At 40.3% G+C, this 17925-nt stretch overlaps 3 protein-coding genes across 3 annotated transcripts; 1 reads left to right on the top strand and 2 right to left on the bottom strand.

The window, feature by feature from the left end:
- Positions 1–1467: 1467 nt before the first annotated feature.
- Positions 1468–2449, bottom strand: LOC126709271 (abscisic acid receptor PYR1). The gene has a single exon (XM_050409431.1). It carries the CDS (start codon positions 2413–2415, stop codon positions 1765–1767), a length of 651 nt encoding a protein of 216 aa, XP_050265388.1. The 5' UTR covers positions 2416–2449; the 3' UTR covers positions 1468–1764.
- An 8244-nt stretch (positions 2450–10693) lies between these two features.
- On the top strand, positions 10694–11140 carry LOC126708493 (uncharacterized). Its single transcript, XM_050408284.1, has one exon. The coding sequence runs from the start codon at positions 10694–10696 to the stop codon at positions 11138–11140; it is 447 nt and encodes a 148-aa protein (XP_050264241.1).
- Positions 11141–12213: 1073 nt separating this feature from the next.
- Positions 12214–13086, bottom strand: LOC126708492 (stress response protein NST1-like). The gene is made up of 2 exons (XM_050408283.1): positions 13021–13086; positions 12214–12933 (listed from the first exon to the last, which is right to left on the bottom strand). The coding sequence occupies exons 1-2, from the start codon at positions 13084–13086 to the stop codon at positions 12214–12216; spliced, it is 786 nt and encodes a 261-aa protein (XP_050264240.1).
- Between the last annotated feature and the right edge of the window lie 4839 nt (positions 13087–17925).

Genomic DNA, 17925 nt, shown 5'->3' with positions numbered 1-17925 from the left:
TGAGATTTTCAGAGTTCCTTTCACAACGAGGACTGAGCAAGCCAAAAAGGGCATGGAATTAAATTTATACAAATTATATATGATCTCATTTTCTTTCTTAAAAATAAGGAGTTTTTCATTTGTTCATCTTTTCACCCTCAGCCAAACACCAAACACGCGTATCGGTTATCCAAGCACATGTAAGGAAAAACTGAACACTCTCTCTTATCACAACACTTTTCCACCGGCCTAAGGCATTAATAAAATAAAACAGTATTACCCTTATTAGAAACAATCATGAGGTGCAAAAGATTGTGATCCGACGGCCCAGATGGGAATGATGGTACAATGGTTACAAATGGGGGCCACTATAGGGAAACACTGAAGAACTATTAGAATAATAATTACAGATGGGGTTAATGGTACAAAGGAAAAGAACCAAAATAATTAAAGACTTAAGTGATACAGATCCTTTTGGCAAATAAAACAGTGTATTTATTTTTTAACCTCAAGCTGAAAATGGAATGCAGCCTTGAAGAACTTGCCAGAAATGGGGTCTCTTGTTTTCTTGAGCTTCCCTAGAAATTCCTCTCCACCTCCAACAAACTGTGCTGTAATTGCACACACACACTCTCTCTCTCTCTATACAGAAGAAAAAGATTCTGTACCTAGAAAAACACCACTCCAGCTGACACAATTGGTGGTGGTCAATCTCTCTCTCTCTCTCTCACTCAAGGGCAATAAATAATTCCTCGGGCCAAGTTATTTTTTATTTCTTACCTCGAAGTAGGGTCCAAATTCAATCAAACCTATTAATTTATTTTATTTTTCCCTATTCTAAAGTTCAAGTGCAAGTGGGCATTTTATTATAATACAATATTTAACTGGAATAAAGTGAAATATTTTAATAAAAGTCTACTACTAGTGTCATTTCGAGTTATAGTCATTCTTTTACTCAATGGATATCACAATGGTGAGTATTATAATATTACATTTAATTGGAATAAAGTTTACCGCATTAGTTTCTAATAAGTTGTATTACTGCTACTCGCCCCTTGTATTGCGATTAGATATTAGAATCTTTTATTTGAAACAAGAAAAAAAGGTCTAAAGCATAGATTCGATTAAAGATGTTACAGTAATGGAAATTGATGCCTAAGTGTTAACACTTATTATTATTTTTTCTTTCTAATTAAAATAATGAGATGATATTATGAGAGGATCACTATTTAAAACCCTAATGCATGTGAAAGTCCTCTCCACACCAAAGACTTGTTTTTGTATATTTTTTTGTGTCGTGATGGATTCAATCGAGCACTATCTCTCTAATGTTCATTTGACTTGAATAAAATTATAGTCTTCTTCACATTATTCACATATTTTTGTGTCACGATGGATTCAATCGAGCACTATCTCAAATATTAATTGACTTGAGTCATAAGAAATTAAAAAAAAAAAAAAAAAAAAAAAAAAAAAACTCAATTCCCATTTTGCCACCTAAATTTTACAAAGTAAAAATCATATTTACATAATACAAAAAGACATTAATATCCTCGCTCAAGCTCTCTCTTTCACTCTTTCTTTGTAGTCTGTACTTACACAAGAAGCTCAGGGAACAAATTCAATGCACACACTCCATGGAAAACTCAAATGATCACGTGGCACCCAGTCAATCCATTCGAAAGCAAAGGATATTTTCGTGATTAACTCAAAAAAAACAAAACTCACAAACACTGAATTTTTTTTTTTAAAAAGCCACAAATTAAAGAACAATTTTGTTTTGGTTTAAAAGCCGTGAGACTTACCGTCACCGTCACGGGCAATCCCTTCGGTGACCGTCGCGAGCTTATGCAGATTCAACTTGACAACCGTGTCAGCGAACAGACGCGTGTCCTCCTCGGTGTTCCCTTCCGGCACATCAACCACATAAGATTCCAAAACAACGGTCCAGATCTTCCCGTCGCGCTCGAACCCGTGCACCGAGGTGACCGAACGGTAATTCCTCAACCGGTGCTCCCCTCCGGTGATACTGAAACCGGTGACGCGTCGGTCATCGTCCAGCATATCGAGTCTCTCGGTGCTGGTTTCAGCCGGTAATCCGGAGATAACATTGACCTCCCTGGTGCACCCTACGGTCATTGTGAAGTTTTCCTTGACCGTACAGCTCTTGATGAAGTGCTTGTAGGTTTGGGGCTTATCGAATCGCCGGACTACGGACCAAACGGTCTGTACCGGCGCGTCGACTCGTTGAGCGAGCAGGGTTGAGCATTGACCCGGTCCGAGTTTGTATATGTGGAACTCGGAAACGAACGGGCTCAACTCGTCGAACTCGTCCTGAGTCAAACCCGGTGGGAGTGTCAAGTGGTGGTGAGTCGTGCTCTGTGTTTCGTCCGAGTCTTGCTCCGTCGTTGAATTTGAAGCCTCGCCTTTTTCCATTGATTGTGAATTTTGTTAGAATGAATTTGTGTGTACGTTTTTAGTTTTATAAGAGTTGGGATTTTTGGGAAATGGTAGGGGTAAAATGGGAAATTGAGTGAATTTTGAATATAATATTGGTTTTTGCTTGAGATGGAGGACAGGTGTCACATTGATGAGGTGGACAAGTGGGGAACTGGCTTGGTTGTGGGTTGTTTGACAGATCAGCCTGGCTCGGCTTTCGTTAAAGCTAAATCCAGCTAATTTTGATCTTTATTTATTTATTTATTTATTAAGTTTTTTTTTTTTCTTGTCTTATTAATTAGTCTTATTATTTAAATGGCGGCGCTTACACGAGCTAACCCGACCATCACGGAGGAGAGCACTTCTTTTAGAGTGGTTCATACTTCACATGCTCCTAACAAGGAAGGAAAATGTGTGATATTTGATTTTCTAGTTGGGATTAGAAGGAAAATGAAATATTGGTAAAATTTGGGTTCAGTGTATTGGATTATTACGATGATAACACGTATCAACTTTTAGTTATGTGTTTTTATCTTAACTGATTTAGTATACTAAAATCATTAGACTTAAGTTAAATTCATGAAAGAAAATAGGATAGATGAAATTTGTTTTGGATCCATAATTCTTTCTTTTTTTTTTCAATTTAAATTATTAAGAAAATTGAAGAAGAAATGACATTAACACCACACTTTTTTTTTAGTAAAATATTTGCATGTGTTTTGTATGACATGTTTTCAAGCAAATCACCAAAAGTAGTGGCTCAACTATAGGAGCTATGGGTGCCGAAGGTCCAATGACTAGATTGTCGAAATGGTAGCTTCGACAATCAGGCCTTCGATGACTGAATCACTAACAACGATGGTTGGAATGACAGCTCCAACCATCGAATTGATGGCATCCGCAGTAAAAAAAATGTCTTCGATTATAGGATTGTTGGCACTGGGTGGCAAATTGGCAGCTTCAACTACTAGACTATAAACACTAGTGACCTAGCCACCAAATGGAGGGAGTGGAAGCCATCATGTGTTTTTGTAGAAAACATTTACCAAAAATTTAAAGGTAAAAAGTTTTACAATTTTTTATAAAAGATTTTATAGTTAATGGAAAATATTTTACAAGGTTGACAACATTTTACATGCAAACAAACACTTGAAAGTGGTAAAATATTTTACTTCAAAATAAATGGAGCGTAAAAAAAAAAGAAAATCATAAAATTACGATTCCATTTTCTATCTTTCTACTTATAAATAATAAAAACATAATAATAATGTTAGGGTTAATAACTTGATTTGTTATGGATTTTTCTGTTTTTTGGTATTTTGATTAGATTCCTAAGTGTTAGGGTTCAACCCCTAAACGAATCTGATTGTGGTTCTTCAGTGATAGGAAGGAGGATTGATATTTTTTGATAGAGGCATAGAGAAGGCTATTACCTAGCTACTTTAATAAAATTCAGAATGATGTTAGTTGCTTGTACGATAGAAGTTTTGTTTGTTGAGTAATGTGGGAAAAGAGAAATCAATATGAAATCTAAAACTTTTATTTTTCTAAAGGTGCAATGGAAGAATTTTTCTGAATTTTTGGTTACAATTAAAAAGAAAAATGGTTGATTTATAAAGGAAAACCTTGTTTCTTTGTCTTGCAGCTATTTTAGGACTCTGCACTTACTCTCATATTAAAGGAAATCTTGAATATTGAAAAAAGTAATTTTGTACTCTACTGAATATAGGACTAATCTAGGTCTTTTGATGCCTTCTTGATCAAACTCAAAATTTTACATGCAATCTGCTTTGCCAACCTTGCAACGATCAAACAATTAATAAGTTCCAAATAAATATAACATAACAGTGAATTAGAAATTTAGATTCATCATGCGTATCCTTTCCACCACCCTTGTCTTTTTGGCAAAGAACTAACTAGCTAAAATGAATGAAATATTAATAAACCTATTACATAGAAGGCATCTCTCAAAATTAGCCACAAATTCAAAATTAGCCACAGATGGCATCTACAAGTTAAAATAGTTGCAATAGTAACTTAAAAGTGTTAAATTATTGCATCAACAATAATAAGTTGTAATAACTTATAATTTTCAGCTGCAACAGAAACTTTAATATTTTAGGAAAAATTGTTGCAATAACTTAAAATGAAAGAATTATTGCAATAAATTGATACCAATTGTTTTTGCAATCTATTGCAACAAAAATTTCGAATTAATAGCTTATTGCATTGAAGTTACCATTGCAATAATTTGATATTAATTTTTTTACAATCTATTGCAATGACAAACATGTAACTGCAATCTTCTCTGCAATTTTGTTGAGTCTCCTTCTTTCCAACCTTGGATATCTCTTGAACAAGAGTTAAAGGTGTATAGCCAAAAGAAACCTTAGACACAACCTTCTCTGCAATGATGTGAAACGGTAGGATACTAGAGATCACCCCAGATATGGTTGTGGGTGGCAGGGCTGGTCCAAGAGCTGCCCTTGTAGCTAAACAGGAATCACTTTCGACAATAACACCTCTAGTCCCTACATCTTTTGCAAAAATAAGGCTTGTGTCCACCGCTATTGCTTCAACTTCTAGAGCACCAAAAGAGAGAAGAATTTTTTTGCCTGCCCAATTCTAATGGTTACACCTACTTTGTCTCATCAACAAGTTATCTAGGTCTTTTGATGCCTTCTTAATCAAACTCAAAATTTTACATTCAATCTGCTTTGCCAACCCTACAACGATCAAACAATTAATAAGTTCCAAATAAACATAACATAACAGTGAATTAGAAATTTAGATTCATCATGCGTATCCTTTCCACCACCCTTGTCTTTTTGGCAAAGAACTAACTAGCTAAAATGAATGAAATATTAATAAACCTATTACACAGAAGGCATCTCTCAAAATTTGCCACAAATTCAAAATTAGCCACAGAAGGCATCTACAAGTTAAAATAGTTGCAATAGTAACTTAAAAGTGTTAAATTATTGCATCAACAATAATAAGTTGTAATAACTTATAATTTTCAGTTGCAATAGAAACTTTAATATTTTAGGAAAAATTGTTACAATAACTTAAAATGAAAGAATCATTGCAATAAATTGATACCAATTGTTTTTACAATCTATTGCAACAAAAATTTCGAATTAATAGCTTATTGCATTGATGTTACCATTGCAATAATTTGATATTAATTTTTTTACAATCTATTGCAATGACAAACATGTAACTGCAATGAATATATCGTTGCAATAACTTGGTATCAATTATTTCATAGTCAATTGCAATAACAAAATGAATTAATTATCTATTACAATGAAGATATCATTACAGTAATTTAATCCGATCTATTTTGTTTAATTATTTGCAATTTATTACAACAAATTTCGTGAAGTAATAATCTATACTTACAAAATATTCTAAATAGTAAATTGCATATTGCAACAATATATATATATATATATATCACTGCATCAAAGTTATTATTAAAATATTTGAAGTTTATTGCAACAAAAATTTTTGTTGCATGAACCTATTACCTCAAATTTTATTGCAACATCTTGTATCAACTATTGCAATGACTCTAATGTTATTGTAATGGTTTTTTTCGTTGCAATAAACATTTTTTCTTGTAGTGGTAGTGCAGCTTTCACATTCTTTGGCTTGCTTATAGCTTGCTTGATGTGGGATGTTTTGGAGATGAGCAGTGGTGGAGTTAGAAAATTTTCTCAAGGAGCTAAGCCAAATGTATCATTGTATTCCGGTAGCTTTAACACTTTATATAATGTATATAAGTTTATTTTTGAAAAACAACAAAAATCTTTTGCAAAACATATTTACTTATATATTTTTATTAACTTATACATTAAATGCTCTTAAAATTAATGACTTATATATGACAAAAAAGTCAATATTAAAAAAAAAAAAAAAGGAGACAACAATAAATTAAAGAGTATATATATATATATATATATATATATATATTTTAAATTAAAGAGGACCATCACCTAAAATTTTCTCAATATTTTAAAATTTTAACATTAAATAGGGGAGAAGGGGGCATTTTTGGAAAATCTAGAGGGGCCATGGCCCCCCCTCCCTCCACCTATGTAGATGAGCTAGTTGTGGCTACTAAGAAGCATATGTTCTTAGCTTCGCTAAATACTTTTAAGAACATTCACATTTAGTTTTACCAAATTTTACAATAAGAAGTCATTAAAAAAAAAGAAAAAAAAAAAAAACTAAACACATTATCGTACCCTTCATTTTGCAAAACATCATTCTAAAACATTCTAATAATTGGTTCCCCACCCCCCCCCCCCCCCTTTTTTCTTTCTCAGAATGCCCAGTACAACAAACTGAAATCCTATTAAAAGCTTAAAATATTTTTATTGCAACATCTTGTATCAACTATTGCAATGACTCTAATGTTATTACAATGGTTTTTTTCGTTGCAATAAATATTTTTTCTTGTAGTGGTAGTGCAGCTTTCACATTCTTTGGCTTGCTTATAGCTTGCTTGATGTGGAATGTTTTGGAGATGAGCAGTGGTGGAGTTAGAAAATTTTCTCAAGGGGCTAAGCCAAATGTATCATTGTATTCCGGTAGCTTTAACACTTTATATAATGTATATAAGTTTATTTTTGAAAAACAACAAAAATCTTTTGCAAAACATATTTACTTATATATTTTTATTAACTTATGCATTAAATGCTCTTAAAATTAATGACTTATATATGACAAAAAAGTCAATATTAAAAAAAAAAAAGGAGACAACAATAAATTAAAGAGTATTTATATATATATATATATATATATATATATATATATATATTTTAAATGAAAGAGGACCATCACCTAAAATTTTCTCAATATTTTAAATTTTTAACATTAAATAGAGGAGAAGGGGGCATTTTTGGAAAATCCAGAGGGGCCATGGCCCCCCCTCCCTCTGCCTATGGAGATGAGCTAGTTGTGGCTACTAAGAAGCACATGTTCTTAGCTTTGCTAAATACTTTTAAGAACATTCACATTTAGTTTTGCCAAATTTTATAATAAGAAGTCATTAAAAAAAAAAAAGGAAAAAAGAAGAAGTTAAACACATTATCGTACCCTTCATTTTGCAAAACATCATTCTAAAACATTCTAATAATTGGTTCCCCCCCCACCCCCCCCCCCCCCCCTCCCCCTTTTTTCTTTCTCACAATGCCCAGTACAACAAACTGAAATCCTATAAAGATAAGCGACCAGACCACCCATCCCACAGCTGTGACCTCGACGATGCCAATCGGTCACTGTAGTGACCTTGAGTGCTAGCAACACCTGATGCAAGTGGCTTCCCACGACCAGAGAGAGAGAGAGAGAGAGAGTAAAAAAGAGAGAATTATATACAAAAAGCTAAACTCTTCAGCATTGTTGCTAAGCACGATAACTTTTTTCATAATTTTTAACAATATTACAGAGGCGAGTATGGAGTTTGTGTGTGTGTTATCTAGTTACACTACTTATCAGTTTGACTTCAAAAATGATTTGCAGAGTTGGACGTGAGTACTCTTTAACTGGGTTGAAATTACTTGAGTTTAACTTAGCTAAAAGTTTTTTAAGTGTTTTTAAACAAAGTTAAAAAAGTTTATCACAGGCAAAGCCAGATTATTTTCTTGGGAGGGCCAATGTGTAGAAGTCAAGATATATTTTTTATTTTTCATAGAAATTGAAAAGAGGTGGGGGGGGGGGGGGGGGGATTTTTTCACCCCCCACCCTTAGCCAGTGATCACATTTGCATACGTACGACAGCTTAATGATCAAGTTTTAATAATGCCTAAAGTCAAAACTAAAGTGAAAACCTATATCCCAACTTGCAATTTTATACCAACTTTAGAGCATTTGCATCAATTCCTACAATAAATTATGTCTATTTTAGCATAAGAACGTACATTTTTTATTTTATATACTCACTTTACAAAACATCTCATATTAGATTATTTATTTTATATTACATTTCATTAAAAGATTGATTTTTAAATTTTTTTTAATTGTTTCTCTTTCTTCACACATAACAATCATTATTCACTATTGTGGTGGGTAAAGTCTGTCAGTTGATGTTGGGCCGTAACTCATGTACCAAGCCCAGCCGCGATAAAGAAGAAAAGGCATGGGCGTAGGATATTCCGTCTCAATCATGATGGGCCGGGCCTGCTAAGGGGCGTCCGAGGAGGAACACCTCCTCGGACTCACCCAGTAAGCATCCAATTTGCACCCCATACTTAGCGAAAGGTCGCCCAATACGAAGAAACAATGCGTGACACTCAGGAAGGAGGAGGGGACAATCACAACTGCCGCATTAAATGCCAAGGAACTACTTTTCCAGCCGCATTAATGTGGAAGGGACAGGAACGCAGAATGACCTTGGCCAGTGCAACTCACGGAAAGGAGGGAGGATGACCTATGGGACAGGCACTCGAGTGGAGGATCGGATGACTGACAAGTGTAGGGACATGATCTCAGGATGGGTGCTATATAAGGGAAGGAGACCCCCATGGAAAAGGGATCGCAAGCAGAAAGAAGAAAGGATAAAGAAGGAGAAAAGAGAGAGAAGTAGCAGGAACAGCCTCAGGGACCGTAACTCCAAAAGCTCGAAGGAATATCCCTACGTCCAACTGGTTGCATGGCTTGGTCGTAGCTTCGTTTCTCCTGTCAAAGACCTAGTTCTATAACCTGCTCTCTACAAATTCATTGTTGAGGGACTTTTGGGCCAGAATCTCCCACCTGTTGGGCCTGAACCCCAAATTCGTCACCTTACAATTGGCGCCGTCTGTGGGAAGAACTTGTGTCTCGACAAGTGAAACAGCGAGGGATGGAAGGATCAGGTCCGCGCCAAACCGGACGTACTGAATCTCAACGACAGGACAACTTTGTAAACCTTGAACGAGCAAAAGACCAAAATGATCAACGAGAGGGCAGTGTTAACACCGCCCACACGAGTAAAAGTCGCTCGAAAGGGAAAGACCATGCATCCCACCAGCACAACGAGCAGAAGGCTCTGCAGCAAGAGATTGAGGATTTGAAGAAAAGGCTGCGGCGAGCCCAACAAAAACGTCCTTTGCCCATTTCGGATACTAGCAGTGGTGAGGATGATGAATACAGACGAAGTAGGAGGACCCCCCCGAGCGAGACGTTCTCCTATGAGGAAGAGAGGCCTCACAAACGCGGCCGCAAAAGCCCACCTTACCAAGGCTTAGTCAATGACGCCATGAGTAAGGCCCTGGATCGAATCTCCCAGTCGCCATTTACCCGTAGGATAGAGCGGGCGGTGCTCCCTCGGCGATTTAATCAGCCAACGTTTAGCCTGTACAATGGTCGAACTGATCTAGTGGAGCACGTGAGCCAGTTCAACCAAAGGATGGCCGTTCACTCCAGGGACGAGGCGTTAATGTGTAAAGTGTTCCCCTCCAGCCTGGGGCCCTTGGCCATGAGATGGTTTGATGCCCTCCCACCAAACTCTATAGACTCCTTCAAACAGTTGACGCAGGCCTTTGGCTCCCGCTTCATCACCAGCACTAGAGTCCCTCGGCCCCTCGATTCCCTTTTATCTCTGTCCATGCGAGAAGGAGAAACGCTAAAAGCCTACTCGGACAGATATTGGGAGGTGCACAACGAGGTAGAAGGGAGTCACGATGACGTCGCCATCAGTGCCTTTAAAAGGGGCTTGCCGACAGAGCATGGCTTGAGAAAGTCTCTCACAGGGAAGTCAGCCACCAGCGTGCGGCAACTTATGGACAGGATAGACAAGTATAAGAGGGTCGAGGAGGACCAGCAAGCCGGGAAGGGAAAGGCGAAGTTTGTCCCCCAGGAGAGAAGGGACTTCAGGTCGGACCGCTTCAGTAACAGTAATAAGCCGAGAAGAGATTATGCAGAACAGTCGGGATCTACAGGGGCTCAGGTAGTCCACGCTGTGTTCCGAGAGCCATTACACGTGATCATGGAAAAAATAAAGCACGAGCCCTATTTTCAATGGCCAAATAAGATGGCAGGTGACCCCTCAAAACGCAATCAGAACCTATATTGTGCGTATCACCAAGAGCCCGGCCACGTCACGGACGAATGTAGGAATCTGAAGAACTATGTGGATCGACTCGTCCGAGAAGGAAAGATAGGGCATCTGTTGCAACGCCCTGAGCAGTCAAATGTCGATACCAGGCAAAGCACCTTGAGGCCACCCATCGGCACGATAAATGTCATTCTTGCCGCACCTGGGAGAACCGGTTCCGGCCCATTCAGAGTAATGTCAGTAGGTAGGTTCCCGACAGAGCCAGGCGAAAGGGAATCCAAGAGGGCTAGAGGGAGAGTGCCATTAATTGGATTCACGGAAGAAGACAAGGAGGGAACTATTCAGCCCCATGACGACGCCCTAGTCGTGACACTCAGAATAGGAGGTTATGACGTGAGGAGGGTGTTAGTTGATCAGGGCAGCGCCGTGGAGGTGATGTACCCGGACCTATATAAAGGGCTGAATTTAAAGCAAGAGGACCTGTCGCCATACAACACTCCTCTGCTTAGCTTTGAGGGAAAAATCGTCATCCCTAAGGGCATGATCAGATTGCCTGTGCAAACAGACATAGAAATAGTGGAAGTAGACTTCATTGTGGTGGACGCATACTCACCCTACACGGCTATTGTGGCACGGCCATGGCTTCACACGCTAGGGGCTGTGTCGTCTACCCTGCACTAGAAGGTGAAGTATCCCTCAGAGGGCCGGATCAAAGAGATAGTGGGGGATCAAGGAATGGCCAGGCATTGCATGGTATCGGCCATTGCTCGACGATTAAGCGACGCGCCTTCCACTTCAACCGGGAATACCTTATAGCAATCAAAAACCCCGGTCCAAGTTTCAGTAAGCGTTAAACAGAACCCAAGTCTTGCATGGCTCCTCGGACCACAGACTTGGGGGAAATTAACCTCGCAGCAATTTTCAGTAAGCGTTAAACAGAACCCAAGTCCTGCATGGCTCCTCGGACCACAGACTTGGGGGAAATTAACCTCGCAGCGATTTTCAGTAAGCGTTAGACAGAACCCAAGTCCTGCATGGCTCCTCGGACCACAGACTTGGGGGAAATTAACCTCGCAGCGATTTTCAGTAAGCGTTAAACAGAACCCAAGTCCTGCATGGCTCCTCGGACCACAGACTTGGGGGAAATTAACCTCGCAGCGATTTTCAGTAAGCGTTAAACAGAACCCAAGTCCTGCATGGCTCCTCGGACCACAGACTTGGGGGAAATTAACCTCGCAGCAATTTTCAGTAAGCGTTAAACAGAACCCAAGTCCTGCATGGCTCCTCGGACCACAGACTTGGGGGAAATTAACCTCGCAGCGATTTTCAGTAAGCGTTAAACAGAATCCAAGTCCTGCATGGCCCCTCGAACCACAGACTTGGGGGAAATTAACCACACAATTCCTTCATCAAGGGTTAACCGTTTATGTTTCACGAAAAGCGTTAAAGGGAAGCCAAGTCCTGCGCGGATTCTTAGCCACGGACTTGGGAAAAAATCAGCATTGTAATCGTTATTGCTCGACTACAAAGTGTCGCAATTTTATCGTCTTTATTCATTATTGTTCGACTTTAAGCAGTAAAAGGGTAAGACCGATATCCATTCATGATGAAAACAAAATAAAGTAAAGCAGCGATATATGTAATTAAATAACTTTTGTCATATAATGTTCAAAGTAATTCAGTCCAGAAATATTATCAAGGATCAAACAAAACAAAGTACAAAAGCGGGACAGACGAATTCCTATTCTACGTCCCTAAGGGCCCTGAGTTGGGGCGGGCTGATCATCCACTGCTGGGTTCTCCGGGGCGATCTCCTGGGCCTGGGCAAGGATCTCACTGATGCGAAGACTGTCCTCGGGTGACTGGCCCTGCGTAGCTTGCTCCATGCCTCCAGTCTCGAGAATGGGGGAATTTGCTGGAAGAGGTTCAGTGGAAACGACCTCCCCAGGAGTCTCACGTATCTCCGCAGGGTAAAAGATGTTCTCAGCTTTCCTGAGATCAGAATCTGCGGGGACGGCTGCCCTATCCATGGCCAGCCCCCAGGTCGAGGTGACATAATCCCTACAGACAGTGGCGATTTCCTCGGTCAACCTTTCCTCAGTATCGTGAACCCCACGTTCATACGAAGCCGCCACAGCCTTCTCGGCAGCCTCCCTGGACAAGCGGGCTTCCTCCTTGGCCTTTGCAAGCTTAGCCTTAAGCTCCGAAACCGCTTGTTGCTCTGCTGACAATTTTTCCTCAGAGTGTCGGAGCTGCTTGCGCAGCTCTTCGGTTTGCTTTTCAGCAGTCTTCAGGCCAGCCTCTGCACTCGCATTGGCCTTCTTCACCTCTCTTAACTCATGATCCTGACGATCAAGATCACGTTTGAGATCGCTCGCGGCCCTCTCAACTGTAGCACGGGACTGAGCCTCCCTATGCACATCCTCACGAGCTTGTTTGGTCCATTCCTCAGCAACATAAATTTGTTGGGTGACCTGCACTCAAACGGAAACGAAGACGATACCAAGATAAGACGATGAGAAGGTTCTCAACACAAAAATAAGACAGAAGATTCCACTTACCACAGCCATGTCCCTCTTCAGTGACATGAAAAGCTCTGGTTGACGAATCTTCCTGAGGCCTTCCATATCACGGGGCAAGAGAAGAGGTTGCTGCAATGCTTCAGCTAAGAACGAAGCTGGCTCACGCTGGGTCTCCCATAGGGTCGCATCCCAGAGGATTGGAGCGCCATCTAGCTCGATCCGAGGAGACCATGTCCGAGGTCCTCTCTGAGTGACCGCCTCATCTCGGCTCTCAGTGGACTTTGTTCTTTTTTCCCGGGCTCTTTCGTTTCCTTGCTCTTCTTTTTAGGCCCGACCTTCTCGCGGGCAACCTCTCCCTCCTCTGCCTCTTCTACAGGCCTTTTCCGCTTTAGATTAGGCATAGGCTTCAGCGCCGCGCCCGACGAGGGAGGGGGAGGAAGAACGGGGGCTTTGGAGACGACCTGTCCTTTTGAGGTCTCCTTAGAGGTCTGCCCTTTGGACCTGTTGGATAAGAGACCCCTGAGGCCAGTCCTCGGCTGGAGGTCCATTCCTTCTTCTTCCTCGGTATCCTCGCTAAGATCAGGCTGTGCGATGACCAAACCAGTACCAGGAGCCGCTGAGGCACGGTCCAAATCAGCGTCAGAGTCGGAGATCTCTACTACTCTGACCGAGGCCTCCCCTTCCTCAGAAAATTGGAACCGGTCTATCTGATCCTCTAAGGATGAATGCGAAGAGCCGGACTCCACCTCTGGGATAACTACTGGGGGAAAAGCGTGTTGGGGGGGTAACTGAATTGGAGGCAAGTCTGTATCAGCGAGGAACCCTGGTATGGACACGTCAATCCGTGCTAATCTCGGACTACCGGCCCTTATAGCTTGTCCGGCTTCTACCTGGGCCCGAGTGAGCGGAGTATAATCCAAAATTAAAGGAGCCGACCGTAGTTGTCCGTCCCTGCTAACAAAAATCTCGGACCTCAGGAGGTAATTTAGACCCGGGACATTGACTAGGCTCAGCCGAGGAGTGGTTCGCTTCTTGTCTGCAAAGGCCGTCAAACGATTTATGTTAGTCCGAGGAGACATGCAATCAAACCAACAAATCTAAAGCAAGTAAAAGAAAAAGGGGTGGAGGAGCTTGAAACCAGAATCCTCCCCACGACATCTAATTCTACGACACCCCACCTGGTTTTCCCTCCCTAGTCGGACAGTGAGGGCCGTCAGACCATGGCCCGGAGACGATCAAATGGTCGTCCTTCAGGCCTTTGCTAGACTTCGAAAGGTAAGATATCAACCTCACTGCGTCAACCCTAGACTTTAGATAGTATGTGTCGCCGAGCTTATGGCATTCGTAAAGATGAACCACGTCGTGCCATGAGAGGCCGAGGTTCATCTGATCGTTCAGGGTTTCGACACACCCCAGGATCCGGAATACATTAGCGGTGCATTGATGGGGGGCCAACCTATGACCACGCAAATAGTCCCTAGTTATTCTCCCCATCGGAATAGTCATTCCTCCTTCCACGAAGGCTATCATTGGAATTGCGACTTCTTCTGTTCTCCGTTTCATCAAAATGTCCTCCAGATGACAGTACTCTAACCCTACCTCCGGTGGGATACGATACTTCGCCCTGAAGCCCGCCATACCGGCCGGAGAATCTACCAGTTTCTCAAGCCTACCCATCCCCTTTAATCCTAAAAGCAACTTGAAGGCAGTATGATTAATGAAGAATAATGGAGAAGAAGCGCGAACTTACGGGTAAGAGGTTCGAAGGAGTCTTCAAGAGAATGGCAGCGGAAGCAAGAACAGACTGAAGGAATAGGCTCTGAGAAGTTCTGAATATTGGAAAGCTCGTCAAAAATGAGAGACGAACGCCCTCAAGACCTATTATATTCGGTAGAAGTCGAACAGACGCGCTCGCGTCTAAGGCATGCGAGACGCTGTCCACCGTAGATCCTGCCTCCAACCGTTGGATTGAGCGAGTGTAAAACCCCAAAAGCTGCGGTTACTTCCCCCTGAGTCACCAACTGCCCACCGCATTAATGAAGCACGTAAAGGCGTGCCTTCCCCCTTCCACGTGTGAAGCAGTGGTTCGCCACGAGCCGTCTAGTGGGTATCAAAATCCCGCCTTTTCTCCTCGGACTCAAAAAAGGCCGGCATTTTGAGGGGCTATTGTGGTGGGTAAAGTCTGTCAGTTGATGTTGGGCCGTAACTCATGTACCAAGCCCAGCCGCGATAAAGAAGAAAAGGCATGGGCGTAGGATATCCCGTCTCAATCATGATGGGCCGGGCCTGCTAAGGGGCGTCCGAGGAGGAACACCTCCTCGGACTCACCCAGTAAGCATCCAATTTGCACCCCATACTTAGCGAAAGGTCGCCCAATACGAAGAAACAATGCGTGACACTCAGGAAGGAGGAGGGGACAATCACAACTGCCGCATTAAATGCCAAGGAACTACTTTTCCAGCCGCATTAATGTGGAAGGGACGGGAACGCAGAATGACCTTGGCCAGTGCAACTCACGGAAAGGAGGGAGGATGACCTATGGGACAGGCACTCGAGTGGAGGATCGGATGACTGACAAGTGTAGGGACATGATCTCAGGATGGGTGCTATATAAGGGAAGGAGACCCCCATGGAAAAGGGATCGCAAGCAGAAAGAAGAAAGGATAAAGAAGGAGAAAAGAGAGAGAAGTAGCAGGAACAGCCTCAGGGACCGTAACTCCAAAAGCTCGAAGGAATATCCCTACGTCCAACTGGTTGCATGGCTTGGTCGTAGCTTCGTTTCTCCTGTCAAAGACCTAGTTCTATAACCTGCTCTCTACAAATTCATTGTTGAGGGACTTTTGGGCCAGAATCTCCCACCTGTTGGGCCTGAACCCCAAATTCGTCACCTTACAACTATCTTTTTTCATCCTCAAGATACATAAAAAAAATAAAAAACTAAATGTAAAATAAATAGTGTCAGTGTAAATTTACACGATTACTGTAGCACACTTATAAACTTACACAATTTAACGCGAATTGATTTGTTATTTTTAGGTAAAACTGTGTAAATTCTACACATTTTTCTATTATAAACGGATTGATGTGAATACTCTTAGTATATTAGATTTCTTTGTAGATAAGGTACACGTTATTACTTGTTAAGTCATGGGTATAGTCATATAGACTAATACCCACCAATTATTATCCCCCCATCCCAACTTCACATCAATTATAGTTTGTTCCTATATCATTTAAATCTAGCAAAGAAATTTATAGTGCGAGCATGCCAGATTGAACTCAAGAAAATTTCAGTGACTTGATCGGAAAACAAACTAATTAAATAAGCTGTGAGAATGAGGGCTAAAACCCCTTAACGTGATTGGTATCTACTCCCTCTGTCCCACTTTGTTTGTCCTCTATTTCATTTTGGGATGTCCCAAAATATTGTCCTGTTTCTAAAAATAAAAGTTATTAGTTTACTAATATTCCTATTATACCCCTAAGCCTCATTAAGAATAACTCCTTTTAAAAAAAGCTAATAAATTTATTTAAAGGTAATTTTGTAAACTTATACATTTTTATAAGGCAGACAAGACAATAAATGATGTTCCCTTAAAATATTTGACTTTTCAAACAGGACAAACAAAGTGGGACGGAGGGAGTATTACCTTGAAAATTCTTCCCTTTTTCCTTTTGAATAGATTGCTTTGAAAACTCCATTACCTTGAAAAAAGAAATTTAGGTTGCTTTAAATGAGTGAACATGAGCTTGTATCAACTTATATGACCACTTGATAGTTGTCAGAGAGGTCATTTAATTTAGTCACGCGTGCATCGCATGTAGCAACAATTATTTCATTTTCATGACTAATATATGAAGCTGACCGATCTTCTTAGACTAACTGCATATCCCCTTTTGATTCAGCAGAAAAACTACATCCCCTTTTGTTTTTATCGATCAAATTATATACGAGTTGGTCTGGCTTTTTTACTCCAATTATTGGGACTTTGAGATGAGAGGGTCATAAATTTGACCTAATCTAGTATCAGTTGCCGACATGTCTAGCATGGGATTTGGCTTACCTCCAGTGTTTTTTTAGTTAGAGGTCTCCTTTTATTTTGAATATACAATGGTAAGTGGTAGTGAGTTTTAATTTCCACATTTTATTTAGTTAGTGGGTTACATGACAGTTTCTTATTAAAACAAAAGGAGATTCCAATTAAAAAGGTACTGAAAGTAAGCCAAACCCTCTAACATATACCTACAGCTAAAAACCAACATGGAAAAACATTGGATGGTGTAGTTATGACAAAAGCAAACTGAAATAATGTAAGGGAAAAACAATAGGACAAGAAAAGGACTTTGTAAGTGAACTTTGGGTATGAGCTGATGAATAGCTAAAAGACGGCTTAATTAAGCTGTTCTTAAGCTGAGTTTGGTAGTTGGTGTATTTTGTTTTAAACTCTAATCCAAGAGTGAAGAGTCAAACCTTGGATTATAGGCTTAACCCGCGTGAACGTGAACGTAGCGATGGTGCTTCTACAGTTTTTATTTTTATTTTTTTGACTCCCTGGAATTCAGAAATGCAGAAGCCAATTTTTCTTTTCTTTTTTTCCAAACAATGATCAGAAATTGATATACGAAATTCTTACTGCTGCGCTATCTTATTTTTTTTGTCTAAATATATATATATATATATATATATTTTCTAGAAACAAACACACGTAAAGAAGAGAGAGTGGATGAGATTATAATATATAAAGGTACCTTAAATTTTATTATTTAGGGCTATCAAATTTTATGATCGAGGTTTTATGGATGCAAAACAAGGATACATCACCTTTCACTCGGTGGTTGATTGTTTGAAAAAATTGTCCCAGATAACCAAATTAATTATTTATTGTATAAAACTAAAATTATGCCGGGTTGATTTTTCGGGGTATTTGAATAATGTTAATCATG

The sequence above is a fragment of the Quercus robur genome, chromosome 12, assembly GCF_932294415.1.
Source record: "Quercus robur chromosome 12, dhQueRobu3.1, whole genome shotgun sequence".
Lineage (NCBI taxonomy): Eukaryota > Viridiplantae > Streptophyta > Magnoliopsida > Fagales > Fagaceae > Quercus > Quercus robur.
Note: the sequence above shows the minus strand (reverse complement) of the source record. Positions and strands in the feature narration are given on the sequence as shown.

Excerpts from the sequence above, each read along its gene's own strand:
- LOC126709271 (XM_050409431.1), bottom strand. The coding sequence starts at position 2,415 with ATGGAAAAAGGCGAGGCTTCAAATTCAACGACGGAGCAAGACTCGGAC.
- LOC126708493 (XM_050408284.1), top strand. The coding sequence starts at position 10,694 with ATGTCAGTAGGTAGGTTCCCGACAGAGCCAGGCGAAAGGGAATCCAAG.
- LOC126708492 (XM_050408283.1), bottom strand. The coding sequence starts at position 13,086 with ATGGAAGGCCTCAGGAAGATTCGTCAACCAGAGCTTTTCATGTCACTG. Across the intron at positions 12,934-13,020 it reads TGAAGAGGGACATGGCTGTG|GTCACCCAACAAATTTATGT; the intron begins GTAAGTGGAATC and ends GTTTGAGTGCAG.